Source organism: Callorhinus ursinus, unplaced genomic scaffold (genome assembly GCF_003265705.2).
Source record: "Callorhinus ursinus isolate GAN/ISIS: 27379988/994484 unplaced genomic scaffold, GSC_fseal_2.0 scaffold25, whole genome shotgun sequence".
NCBI lineage: Eukaryota > Metazoa > Chordata > Mammalia > Carnivora > Otariidae > Callorhinus > Callorhinus ursinus.
The window spans coordinates 31,843,597-31,857,049 of NW_027397087.1; the positions used below are offsets into that span (position 1 = coordinate 31,843,597).

At 52.1% G+C, this 13,453-nt stretch overlaps 1 protein-coding gene across 3 annotated transcripts in view; it reads left to right on the forward strand.

The window, feature by feature from the left end:
• Positions 1 to 582: 582 nt before the first annotated feature.
• The window catches only part of SMAD3 (SMAD family member 3), a 115,013-nt gene continuing 102,142 nt past the window's right edge, over positions 583 to 13,453 (forward strand). For 2 of the 3 annotated variants that reach the window (XM_025883996.2, XM_073877238.1), the window contains exon 1: positions 583 to 1,353. In XM_025883996.2, coding sequence (XP_025739781.1) covers positions 1,148 to 1,353 — 206 coding nt within the window. In that variant the 5' untranslated portion in view covers positions 583 to 1,147. The remainder of the gene's footprint in view (positions 1,354 to 13,453) is intronic. The other variant, XM_073877239.1, reaches the window with a different exon arrangement.

Genomic DNA, 13,453 nt, shown 5'->3' on the forward strand with positions numbered 1-13,453 from the left:
AATCAACACACACCCCCCGCCCCCGCCCAGCTCCCGGGGCTCCGGCGCCGCCAAGGCCCCTGCCCGGGAACAGCCTGCGCGCATCCAAGAGCGCGCCCCGACTTCCTGGGCCTCAGCCTTCCGTGCGCCCTTTCTGGGACCCGGGTGCCCCCCAGGGGTGCACCGCCAGCCTCTGGCCGGACGGCGCTCGCTCGCTGCCAGTCTGGCCCTCTCCAGCCCGCCACTGCAACCGAGCTTCCTGAGTGTGGGTGCCGAGAGTGGACGCCACGGAGGGAGCCCGGCCCTCCCCTCTCGCCGCTCGGTTCCCACGACTTCCTCCCGGCGTCCGCCGGCCTCGAGGTCCGGGCCGCGCGGGGTCCTGCGCGCACCAGCCAGGGCCGCCGCCGGCCCGGGTCGCTCACGTGGGCGTGCTCTACGCAGGGCGGGGGAAGGCCGGGCGCCCTCCCGGAGGCCGGGGGTGGGCAAGGCGCCCGGGGGCGGAGGCGGCGGGGCGCGGGGGAGGAGGCGGGGAGCCCCGGCGGCGAGGGGGCGGTGACAGCGCTTGGAAAGGAGGCTGCACGCGGATTTGCATGAAACACAGACTGGGAGCGGGCGGGAGCGGGAGAGGGAGCGGGAGCGGGAGCGGGAGCTGGAGCGCGGCGCACGCCCCGGGCCGGCCCAGCGAGCAAGCGAGCCGGGAAGGAGGAGGGAAGCGGGGAGGCGAGGCTGCCGAGGCGGAGGGATCTGCGCATCAAAGCGAGCGAGGCGAGCAAAGTTTGGCTGGGGGTTGGACTTTCCTTCCTGGAGGCGGCACCCAAACAGCTACCCCGTGCGGAAACCCAAACTTTCTTCTGCCACTCTGAGTCTCGCGGCCACCGCCTCCGCCCCGCGTTCGGGGCCTTCCTGACCCGGCGCCGCTGTCGTCCGCCCGCCCGCCTTCCCCCAACCTCCTCGCCGCCCTCCTTCCCGCCGCGGGAGCCGCTCGGGGCGCAGGGCCGCGCGCCGAGCCCTGCTGGCTGCAGCGCCGCGGCCCGGCCCGGAGCACGGGCAAGTTCGCCAGGAGTTGAGGCGAAGTTTGGGCGGCCGAGCTCCCCTCTGCGCCCCCGGCGCCCCGCCGCGCCCAGCCCCGCCGGGGGCGCCTCTCGCCACTCGCGCGCCCTCCCCAGCCATGTCGTCCATCCTGCCCTTCACCCCCCCGATCGTGAAGCGCCTGCTGGGCTGGAAGAAGGGCGAGCAGAACGGGCAGGAGGAGAAGTGGTGCGAGAAGGCGGTCAAGAGTTTGGTCAAGAAGCTCAAGAAGACGGGGCAGCTGGACGAACTGGAGAAGGCCATCACCACGCAGAACGTCAACACCAAGTGCATCACCATCCCCAGGTGGGGGGCCCTGGCGACCCGGGGGGCACGCCCGCCCAGCCCCCTGGCGCGGCGGGGCCGGCCGGGTGGGGTTGGCGCGAGAGGGCGTGTGTGTGTGTGTGTGTGTGTGTGTGTGTGTGAGTGGGGGCAGTGGGAGCGCGGTCCGGAAGGGGCTGGGGGGACCCCAAACAAAACCTTCTCTGGATTTGCAAAGATTCAGAGCCTGGGGCTTGCACGGGGCACTCTCACTTCCAGACCTCACATTCGTTTTTCACCTCCGGGAAAGGGGGGTGCTGCTGGAATTGGCCGCCCCCACTCCGGGGAGCTGCGGGCTAGAAGTTGAGGCCCGCTTTGTTCAGCTCCGCGGGCCGGAGCCCCTCCTCCGCCGTCGCCTCCCGCCCCGGCGGCCCGCGCTCGTGGAGGTGGTGGTGTCCCTCCCTTTCTTTCCTTCAGTCCAGTCCCCCCACTTCTTTCCTCCGCAACAGGAATGCAGTCCGTACAGCTGGGGCTGTGGGTGAGGAGCGGGAACCTCGTGATTGACAGATTCCTTCTTCGCTCTCTCTTTGCCTTCGGGATTAGCATTTTTACCGAGTATTTTTAGACTCAGTTGTGCCAGTCTCCCGCCCCCTCGGCACACACGCACTTTAGTTGCAGCGCAGTGCTTTCAAATGAGAGACAAGTGGCAGAGGTTAGGGTCTTGTCTTCTCCCCTTTCCCCCACGATTTTTTGCCTGGCTTTCAGCCTGAGATTGCGGGCTGCTGTAGGGAGAGAGCGAGCTTGGAGCTGATCAGATAACAAAACGCACCCCAAAGTGGGCCTCGCATTCCTGCAGAGCCGTCCTTCCCGAAGCGCTTTGCCATCTGTCTGGACCTCCTTCCTCCTCCGCTGCGGGCTAGCTGGGTCAGGCGGGAGCTCACAGATGGCTGCTAGAAGGGGTCAGTGACTTCTCGCCACTCCCCAGGGCCTTCTCTTAGTTTTGCTGCCCCTGGCTGGGAATCGGGGCGTGTGTGTGTTGGCCCCGGGGGCCGGGGGGCGGGGGGAGACACCTTAGCCTCCTGTCTCTCCCTCTGGGCCCCCTTTAAAGTCTGACTCTGTACCCAGGGAGTGTGTGTGCACACAGGGGTGGGATGTCCTTGGGGTTCCCAGGCTGCAGAGAAATGAGTAGAGGGTCTGCACGGCCTGGGCCCCACAGAGATTGTCGGTCTTGCTGCCGGGCCAGGAGTAGACTGCATCCTTGGCCACCTGCTTGGGGCAGCTGTACGCGGCCTGCCAGCCGTGTGAGGCAGGCACAAAGCAACATCTGTCCACAGGAACCCAGAATGGGCCTTCTCTGGAAATAAATGCCACATATGGTGGGAGTGCTGACTTAAAAAAGTAATATATTTTTTTTTAACTGGGTGGATCCAGTCAATAAAGGGGAGGGAAGGTGGTGTGTCGTCTGGGAAGTGCGCCCGTGATGGGGTCGTGAGCCTTGGATTCTGGGCCCAGCTCTGGTTCTGAATTCTTCTTTATTCCTTTGGTTGTGTTGGGGGCAGGGGTAGGGTGAATGAGTGTCATACTTCTCCCATCTGCGGAGGGGTGTGCAAAACATGCCTTCTTACCTGTCTGGGTGCATTGAGGACAAGTGCTTTGTGTCTTGAAACGGAAAAGAAAGAAAGAAAGAAAGGCATCAGTTATAAAATGAGCAGCTGCATCAAGTGTTTTATAGTTTACAGAGCACTTTCACATGGTTTTAATGCGATCAAGAAAGAAAGAAACTCCTGGAAAATAGATAAGGCTGTCAGACTGCAGATTTATCTCCTTCTTGAAGTTGAGAAAACTGGAGGAGGGAGATGAAAAGGTTTGGCCTGGTGGACTTGGGACTCTACCACTTGTGCTCCTTTTTGTACCGCGCACTGCTCTCTACTTGGAAAGTTTTGAATACATTCTTTGCTGAATACTGGAGCACAGTTAGCCTGGGGTGGGGGCAGCCGGGGGTCTTTGTTGGTAAGGTTGCTGATGTTCTGTCTTTGGGTTGGTGACTGCTTGGAGGAGAGCCCTTGCTTTCTCTTGCCTTGGTGGGGGTTTGCCCTCTAGGGAAACTTAGCTAGGGCCTGCCTTTTCCTCTTCCAAAGTCCTCCACAGCTTGAGGTGTAGGAACGCTTTGGACGTTTCTGAGAGTTCAAGCTAACTTGCGCCTGGCCTTCCCATGACTCCGAGAGGAATGGGGCATCTTCTACCTGCCTTGGCAAGGGCTGAATACGAAGGTAGATTTTGTTTTTAATCTTTTCTCAGGGAAACCCAGTTGCTTGGGTGGATCCAGACAAAATGGATTTCCATCCCTGGATTTTGTGCCCACGCCTCTGGGTCACCTTGTCTCCCTTGGCAACGGCTGCCACTGTTTTGGTCGTGGGCAGGAAACTAAAGGCCACGTCTTGGGGAGGTGTCTAGCTGGCCTCCACGTTAATGATATCAGTGTGTCTGCTAAGCCCCAAAGAGTGTGGTGGTGTTTGTCCAATTGTCTGCTCTCTCTACACTACGTTGTATAACGAGGGCTTTGGAAAGTTGATCAAGGGATGTTTAACCAAGTTATCCAATGGCGTGGGGGGGGGCGGGGCACTGAGTGGTTAAAACTACCCTGGGGTTTCAGGAGACCTCAGTCTGGGGAGATGTGACAAGCGTGCTTTGGCTAATACGTAATCATGATCAGCAACAGCAACCTTTGGCAAGGACAGCCGTATCCTAGGGTCTTCCAGACTGCATGCTTGCGGGTGTTACGCCGGCTCTAACCTGTCTCAGTGATCAGGAGAGCTGGAGCGGTACAGGCTTACTGATACCAAGAATGTGAAAGAGACCTGTGCCAAGGAAGTGGTAAGAGCTTGATTTAGATACACCAGCAGAGAGGCTATCAGGATACTCTGAGGTCTGGCAGCCTGGGCAGAACTTAGACATGTTGTATAACAGCATCTTACTCGTCACCTGCCTGAGTAAGTAAAGCAGCGGGCATCTTCCCGGCCAGTTGGTAAGCATGGAGTCCTAGCATTTAGCGCAGAGAGGAAGAAAAGGTGTGCGCATGCTAGGTCAGTAATCCGGGGCCAGGCACACCTAAGAATGACTGCTCTGATGGACGCTGGTAACCTGCGCTTCCAGCGACGGGCTCCATGCCTTGGCCCGGTTTTTGGGAGCTGGACCAAGCTTCCGGTCTGGTTGGTTTGGAAGGGAATTCGGGCTTTCTTGTGTCAACGTCCAGAAGAAAATAGGGAATTGAACCAGACGCCAGGTCTGACACATTCCATCTCCTCTTCCTTTGTGAATCTGTTCTTTGAACGTGGTCTCCTCCTGTTAGCCACCTGGACTTTACCAGGCTGCTCTCACCCTCGGGAGAAAGGAAAAAGATCGTCATCTTGAAGGCTCCTTGCTCAGACGTCTGGGGGCAGACCTATTATGCGGGCTGCAGGAGTGGCTTCTTTTTAATACCCTTTCGACCTCCCTACCTCCAGTCCACCCACTCTCTCGCTGCCGCTCAGAGCACCATTCTGGTGTAGCCCACGGAAAGTAAGTCCACTTCTGGCTGCCGGGGTGGTGGTCCATCCACTCCTTTCTCTGGTTAACCTTGATTAAGGGAGTTTCACACAGGGAGCTGGGAAGAGGAGGGACCCCGCAGACCCCGGTAGCTGACCAGGGGCTGGCTCCGAGCTCCGGCTGAACCTAGGAGCCACTTGATGTTCCCTTGCCATTTGGAACCTTGGAACTTGCCGCTTGCACCCAGGAGTTAAATGTTTAGGCCAGTGCATGTTGCAGACAGCCCTTTGCTCACAGTTCCTGATCAGAGGTTATGGGGTTGGATCATGTTGATTCATTGATAGTTCCTGTCCCCCTCCCAGGTCTGAGTCAATATTCCAGGCAATGGGAGAGGATGCAAAGGTAAATTTGAGATGGCTCCTGCCTCTGAGGAGCTTCCATTTCAGTAAGGGAAACATTGACAAGGCATTATTTGAGGGTCTAACTGCTATTTCTTTTTTTATTCCCCCCCCCATCAGAAGAAAAATGAGTTCTAGTATGGAGTGATTTGGGGGTGGGGGTGGGGACTAAAATGTATCTTTTAAATATTGTGGAAGTCACTGTTAGAAAACAAAATAATGGCAGCCATCTGGTTTCGCCAGAAAAAGCCCAGAATTCAAGTCCTGGATCTTGCCAGATACGAATCTGGATGGATTTAGGAGTTCCCTTTAATGTCTCGGAGTCTTCATGTCTGCACCTGGGAAATCAGGATGATAGAAGGCCTATGGAAATGTTTTGTAAACCAGGGAGTTTGACAGGTATAAGTGTTATGTTTGTTGCCTTCTGTGTTTATCACTCATTCATAACTAAATTATTCACTCATTTGTTAAATATCTGGTACCAAGAGCAAGGCAGGACACCGGTTCTCAAGGAGCTCCCTGTCCAGAGGGGGAGACGGACTTGGCCAAAGGTACAGGAAATGAGCTACAGCAGAGGGATGGATAAAGCGCCCAGGGATATGGGGACAGACCGTTTAATTCTATGGGAGGGGGTGGGGAGAGGAGGGAGGGGTCAATGCAAGGAGTTACTAACCAAAGGAAGCTTCTGGACTACAAACATGATCATGTGAACTTTTGGGTACATGGTGATACCAGTCTACAAGAATGAGGATGTCTTTATCTTCTTCTGTCTTTTGCTAAACTGAGTACTGTTGTAAAAATGTTACTTCATGGCTTGCATGGAAGGGCCAGTGACCTGTGTGCAGTATTTACTCTGCTTACAACGTTCTGTCCTTGAAGTAAAAAGTAATTTAGTATTGCAAACTTGAAATTCAGGTTTCCTCCGTGGGACCAGTGACTTTAGATATATAAGCTCAGAATATAACAAAGAGTGTCAGTAAAAACGGGGTAACTTGTTGATGATTGTGGATACTTAGAATTTCAGCATTTTGGTGTGACCTAGCTTTCTGGGTCTCTGGCTAACACTTGGCTGAACTAAATCCTGTAAGCCCGAGTTTCTGCGTGGACATAAGAGCTTTGAGTGATCCATTCTTAGAAAATCTTCGCAAGGATGTCAAGTCTCAAATGAACATTTTAATCGTGGAAAAAAGTCAGCCAATACGTATGGTAGTCATTTAGTTCTGATGAGAAGTGCAAGAAGCTGTTGAAATTGAGAGAATGTGGCTCAAGCTTATCACATCAGGAATCCAATTAAAATGAGTTTTTGAAAAATAAATATTGGTTTAATAATGTAAACTTGTAATTGCTGTATTATTTTAATGGAAATAAAATTAACATGATTTAATGGACTGAGAGACCATTAATTTTCACTTGTTAATTTATTAGGGGATTTTAATGCCACGTAATGCACAATACAGCCATTGTTCTGCGTGAGCTCCTTTATGAAAGAAATAGGACCAAGCAGCGCTGGCTTTAAAAATTGAAATCAGACTTTATTCCCACTACCTTATTCGCCCATCTTTTTTTTTTTTTTTTTTTTTTTTAGCAAGAGAGAAACAGCATGAGAGGGGAGAGAGTCAGAGGGAGAAGCAGGCTCCCTGCTGAGCTGGGAGCCCGATGTGGGACTCGATCCCAGGACCCCGGGATCATGACCTGAGCCGAAGGCAGTCGCTTAACCAACTGAGCCACCCAGGCGCCCTCGCCCATCTTTTTTATCCACGTCTCCCCCAGCCTCCTATGCGTGGCTGTTAAGTTCTCTGAAATGGGTTGCAGCTTTCTCAATCAACAAGGCTCATGATTAGTCCTAATTTAAACTTTTGTTCTTCTCTGCGTTGAGGTATTGACCTATTAAGAAAAAAAAAGAAAAGAAAAGAACTCTACCCCCTTCCCCAAATCCACATCTGATAGTATTACTTGGCTGGGAAGAGAAGCACCCAGGAAGGCTGCTCCCTAAGGCAGGCTGGGCCTGGGAGGTTTTACCACCTTGTGCAGACAGGAATGGCTTGTGCTGTGTTGGATGGTACTGGCTCCTCCCCCAGAGAGGGCGGGGACTCATCCAGTGACCCCTGAGAGGTTCCGGGCCATGGAGCCTTCAATGTCTCCACCTTCAAGCACAGTGGTCCCTGGAAACAGTTGGAAATGGCCATATGAAGCCCACCCCGCTGACATTTGGTTTCTCATTTTCCTCTATGCCAAGTTTCAGAACAAAGATCCCCGGAGAACGCGTCCCGTTCATTTTTCTGCTTTCCTGCATTGTCCCTACCTGGAGCCAAACCCCGTGCTAGGTGGCAGGGGTGACAGGGAAGAAGACAAGCACCACCCTTACCCTCTGGTAGCTTCTAGTCCGCCGGCTCCCAGCATGGGTTCTTTGCATTTGTAATAATGCCGTAGGTGTTCTCCCTAGTGAATTTGTAAATGCTGTTTTCTTTTTTTTTTTTAAAAGATTTATTTTTTTATTTTGGGGAAGGGAAAGAGAGAGAGAGGCAGCATGAGGGGGGGGGGGTCAGAGGGAGAAGCAGACTCCCTGCTGAGCAGGGAGCCCGATGCGGGACTCGATCCCAGGACTCCAGGATCATGACCCGAGCTGAAGGCAGACGCTTAACCAACTGAGCCACCCAGGTGCCCTGTAAAGGCTGTTTTCTTGATGCTAGAGAGCCGAATCCCTCAAGCTCTACAGTTTACTGACTCCTGACAAGGGTAATTTGCGTGTGTGCGTGTGTGCGTGAGTGTGTAACATTACTCTTTGTTTTGATTTAATTAACGGTTTTAGAAATAACAAATCTGTGGTACAAGTCACACTATCCGCTGGTGATTATCCGAGGCCCCTGCCGTAAACTGCAGCCTGCCACAGCGACATACTGCTGCAGAATGTTTTGACAGAGAGCCCCAGTTGAAAATGAAAACACAGTAGAAGCCTATTAATTAAGAAGTTTGGCTAATTCTGGACTAGGCTAAAGTTTGTTTAGCAGGCTTTTTCTCCCCATAAATGCTGTCAAAGAAAAATTTGTTATAAACAGGGCTTTCGGGGTCATTTTGGAGGCAGGAGTCAGCAGACCTGGGTTAGGTTCTAGACTTAGCTCTGTTTCGGATTGGCTGTGTGACCTGGGGCAAATTGCTTAACGTCCCTAGGCCTCAGATGTTCTCAGTTCATAGATGAGCTAAGCCTTATTGGAGGGCCTTTCTAACACTAACGTGGTTTTCATGCAAACATTTCAGGAGCTCCCATTTGTATGCATTCAGTTGAATAATACATCACAGGTCTTTCTTAATTATTAACGTCCTGAGAGCCTGTCAGTCTCATGCCAAATAATTTATACAAATGAAAGTAATAAAACTATAATCCAGTCTTAATTTTGATTATGTTGCCCTTCTCCCTGCCTCTCCCTTAACCCTGTGAGTCTAAATCCCTGAAATTTAACTACCAAGGAATATAAAAATGACTGAATTCAAGGATAAAGACATGAAGGCTGTGTGTCTTGAGATGCAGCAATTTTTCTTTTGTTGCTATTTTTGGCCATTCTCAGAGCAGGAAGTTTACTTACGCTAATGACCACAGCCGCCTAAAAATGGCGAAATGTTAAGAGGTAGGCATTATAAAGGATACCTGTGGAAAATGTTTGCTCATATGTCAGAGCTTACCCAGGAAGCCTCCTTTATTTATTTTCAAGCATCTATATAAAGAAAGGCTATACTTGATTTTGAAAGCATTGTGCCTTTTGTTAGGCAACATGGAGGTTACAAGTTGAAACCCCAGCTAAGGAATGAAAAGTGAGTTTCCCCCGAAAAAGTACTTTTTCTGTATCCTCTGGCCCTCCATGCTGACATCAGGCAACTGTTTCTCCTACTGCTTTGCTCACAGTTGAGGATGAGAGTACTGTTTAAGATACATTGTGTAAGGGTTTACCTTTGAAACCTCTAGAGCTATAAATCTGGTCGCTTTTGCTGCTCCTTGTTGCATCACCGATTGCCAAGCCAAGTTGTAGCTCTGAGGTGTCATTTTTTTTTTTCTTTTAGACTGGACTCTTGAAAATAGTGATGCTTTTTGGGTGTGTGTTTTTTAAAGGTCTGTTTTTACGCTGTCACAGCTCAAAAATGCCAAAAGGCATTTTTTCCTTAAAAAATCACCTCTGGGCTAGGCCCAACTGTGGAGTAATGGATCCAGAAAAGACTTTTTGAGTAGTTACAAGTGGCTGAAAGCAGGCCCTGACAATGGAAATTGGGTTTTTCCTTTTGCTTCAAATGTTTCCCATTGAAAAGTCTCTCTGACCCGTGTTGAATTCAGACTCAAGCTGAGCCTTATTTCTCTGTGTGCATGGGAGGACAGGGTGAGTTAGTTTCTCCTGCTATCGCTTTAAATTTTGTACATGGCCATTTATCTCTAACCAAACAGATTCTTAAAATATTACCTGGGGAGCAGGGGTGGGGGCGTGGGTGGACAGGAAAAGCATGGTAATGAAGAAAGAGCAAAGGGCACTGGAGTCTGACGAGCCTGGGTCTGAGTCTGCCAGTTGCTGGCTCTGTGGCAACCTTGGGTACATTTGCTTCAATTTATTGAACCCGTTTCCTTATCTGTAAAATGGGGATGGGACCGCAGTAAATCAACCAAAATGAGGTAAGAGAGATCAAGCCCTTGGCCCATATTTACAGCTCACGGCCCATAGTAGGTGCTCAGTAAACACTCATCTTTCCCTTTCAAGGGGGATATTTGACAGATAGTGTCAGTTGATTCCAGCAGGGGACCCCCAGGGGACCCCCGGCCCTTGCTCTCAGAGCTCACCATTTGGAGAACCTCAGTTTACATAGTAACAGAATCCACCTCCAGCACATAGCAAGGGCACCTAAGCATGCCACTTGTTGGTTGAGGGCTAGGCGAGCCACTGAAGGAGAAACAATTCATATTCTTGGGTGGTTCTGCCCCCCCCCTTTATTGTCATTTAAAAAATTGGCTGACTAAAAATAATAGTATTGAAAACAAACTTTGATGAATCAGTGCTCCTGGGGCGGGGGATGGACAGGCCCCTGAAGAAGAAACACGGTGACTCATGCCCTTGTCACCGATAGCCTGCCCGTAAGTGTGTGGAAGTGCATGATGTTTATTGTTGCTGGTGTTTTTTTGAGACCCGGTTGGAACGCAGTTCCGGTCCCGACTTCTGGTGCCAAGTTCCGGTCCCTCACCAGTCGGCTTGGTGGTCAAGTAAGGATGGTCAGCACCCAGCTGACCATGGCTCCAAAATGACCTAGACGCGGGCGGTGGTTCCCTTGACTGCCCTTAGGTGTGCCCAAGAGAGGACTCTGCCTACAGGGCCGGGCTTTGGCCCTCCTCCTGGGTGTGCTTCTTTTCATGTGGTAGAGCTGTAGGGCCAACGGGGTGGCCCATCTAGAGCCTGCATCTCCTTCCAGGCTGTGCTTTGGGCCCTGACCCTTCAGTTCCCTGCCCCGGTGGTCTCAAGACTGTTTCCAAGTGCTGTGTGGGCCTCTCCTAGATCCATCTGCTCAGGGAAGGGCATACTGCCTCTGCCGTGGATATGTGTGCACCCGTGGGCCTAAGGTTCTGACAAGGCGTGCAGGGCACGGGGATGGAGAGGTCGGATGGAATTCACGTTTGTGGTATCTGTATGGGTGTGCATGAAGCCCCTCTGAGTGTGTGTGATGGTTCCAGGGGATAGGCTGGCATTTGGGCCCGGGTCTCCCTGAATGTCCGAATTCCACTGTGAAACCAAGGGGTCAGGGAACGCTAAATGCAAAGCTGGCCTTCCAAGGTTGTCAAGGTGGGAGGATAGAATATATTCTATTTATCAGTTTGTTACCTTGATTTCTATCTTTCGAATATGATATATGGCATGTGGGCCTTTGCATGGCCTCTGCTTAGCACCCACTAGTGGTGGAGCAGGCCTGTTTCTAGCCCCTTCTCTCTGTTGTGGAGCCACGACTGAGGCCCAGACTCGGTGGTACCACTGTATGGACAAGACTCTAGGGATTTCCTTCACTTTGAACCTGGATCGGAGTGGATTACAGATCAGGGAGAAGGCAACACATATGGTAGCTGCCTGTCTCAGAAGTGAGTGGAGCGGAGAGCGGGACGCCGGCTGGTGCATTTATTTGTGATGCCTTTACTGGGCGCTGACGTCGTGTTGGGCCTCAGGGGATATGGAGATGAATATGGAGATGAAGAGGTGAGGTCCTATCTCTGAGCTGCATAGAGGCAGAAAGGGTCCCACCAACCACAGTTATGGTGGGCTTGTGGGACAGACACTCTAGTAAAGGTCACACAAGTGTTGATTTGGGAGCCCCGAGGAAGAGCAGCTCTCTTTTTGGGGGGAAGGCAGGAGGCTTCCCAGAGGAGGCGGTACTCCAGCAGGACCTCGATGGATGGATAGAGCATGCGCGTGTCGCAAAGGCTGCCTGGCTCCCTGGCCGGACGGAGTGCGGAAGGACATTTGGGAGCGGCCGGGCCGTGGAGGGGGGTGTGGCCAGAGAGGAGCCCGGGAAGGCTTCCTTAGGCCAGGTTTGGCGTTTAGACCTGGCTCTCTGAGCACCTCGGGGATTTTCAAGTAGGGGCCAAAGCCACCGCTGTATTGAGACTTCATTTCCTCCCCCACCCGCCAGCCGGTAGCAGCAGCTTTTCTGCCTGAGTTATCCAGGTCAGAGTCATAATCCCTTACACCACCGTGTGGACAGCTTTAGGCTATGTCTGGGCCGGGGTGAAAATAGTGTTTTGTTCCCCGTCAGGGGAGAAGACTAGCTGTTCAGCCAGGAGGGCTCTGGGAGCCCAAGTGTTCAGGTAATTAGCTAGTGAGTCATGGCCACCTCTTGCCATGTATTCCTTGGGAAAGTGAGTCGAGTGGTGCCTGGTCCCTTCAAGCAAAGGCCTGCGAGACCAGATCTCCACGTCCCCCTTGGCTTCCCCTGTGCCTGGCACAGCGCCTTAGGTGGAATGTCCCCAGACAGGGTTCTTTCGTTTCTTCCTTGATGACCTGACCACACTGCAGTCAGCAGGCATGCCTCCGTTCTCTCCTGCAGATTCACAGAATGCTAAGTGTCTTAAAAAAACAGATTATTTTCCCTAATAAGAGAGCAACATCATTTACTTAAGTCAGTGTTGTTCATTTCTTTTCTTTTTTTAAAGTTTATTTATGTTTCTTAGTCATCTCTGCATCCAGCGTGGGGCTCAAACTCACAGCCCCAAGATCAAGAGTCGCAGGCTCTTCCAACTGAGCCAGCCAGGCGCCCCAGTGTTGCTCATGTCTGTTAGCCCTGAGAGCAAGCAGAAAGCATGCTGACCATTTAGAGATTGGGTACAACTTACCGTATCTGGTTAGAGTCAGCTTTCTGTTGGTCTTGTCAATGGAAGCCGACAGGTTTTCAGAAGATAAAGTTTCGTGTCCATGGACTGCTTGTGGTTCATGGACCATTTCTGAAAATGCCAATAGAGCCCTGCTTGTGAAGGGACAGCATACGACAGTGGAGAGCCTGGGTTTATGTTCGGGAGGTGCACGTTCAAATTCCTGCTCCCCCACTCACTGCTTTGGTGACGCGGACACATCACCTCGCTTCGTTGAGCCTCCTTTCTTCATCAGTAAAATGGGAACAATAAGACTTTCCTCGGTAGGATTATTGACGTTATTTATGTGAATGAGCTATGCATTCAAAGCACTTGCAGACTGGAAAATATTAGTGTCACTTCCTATTTCTTTATGAAGCTCAGCTCTGTTGTATTGCTAAAGATGCTTTCTGACAGAGACGGACTGAGGCTTGCAAGCTCACACCCAGGTTTTCACACAGGCCTTAGAGAAAAATCACAAAGGATGTGCACAATTCAATTGGAGTATGCACTCAGAGCGTGCATGCTCTGGGGCCTGGTGCCAGAAGCTTCAGTGAGCTGATGCTCTGGGCCTTGCCTGAGGATTTAACTCAGCTGTGTTGACCTGGGGCCGGTCACCTGAGCCCTCTCACCTGGGGGTGGGACAGCATGAACTGAGTGCTGACAGTATGCCAGACGCTAGCTTGGGCCACCAATCAACTGGTTGGTCTTCTTTCCCCATCTGCAGTACTCAGAGAAGGAAGGATGGGTTACTCACGATCACAGAGGAGGGGCCTGAGGCTTTGAGGGGTCAGCGGCAGAGCAGGAATCTGAGCTCAGATCCCTGGTTCCTGATCCTGGCTGTCTGCCCCGTGACCCCCCC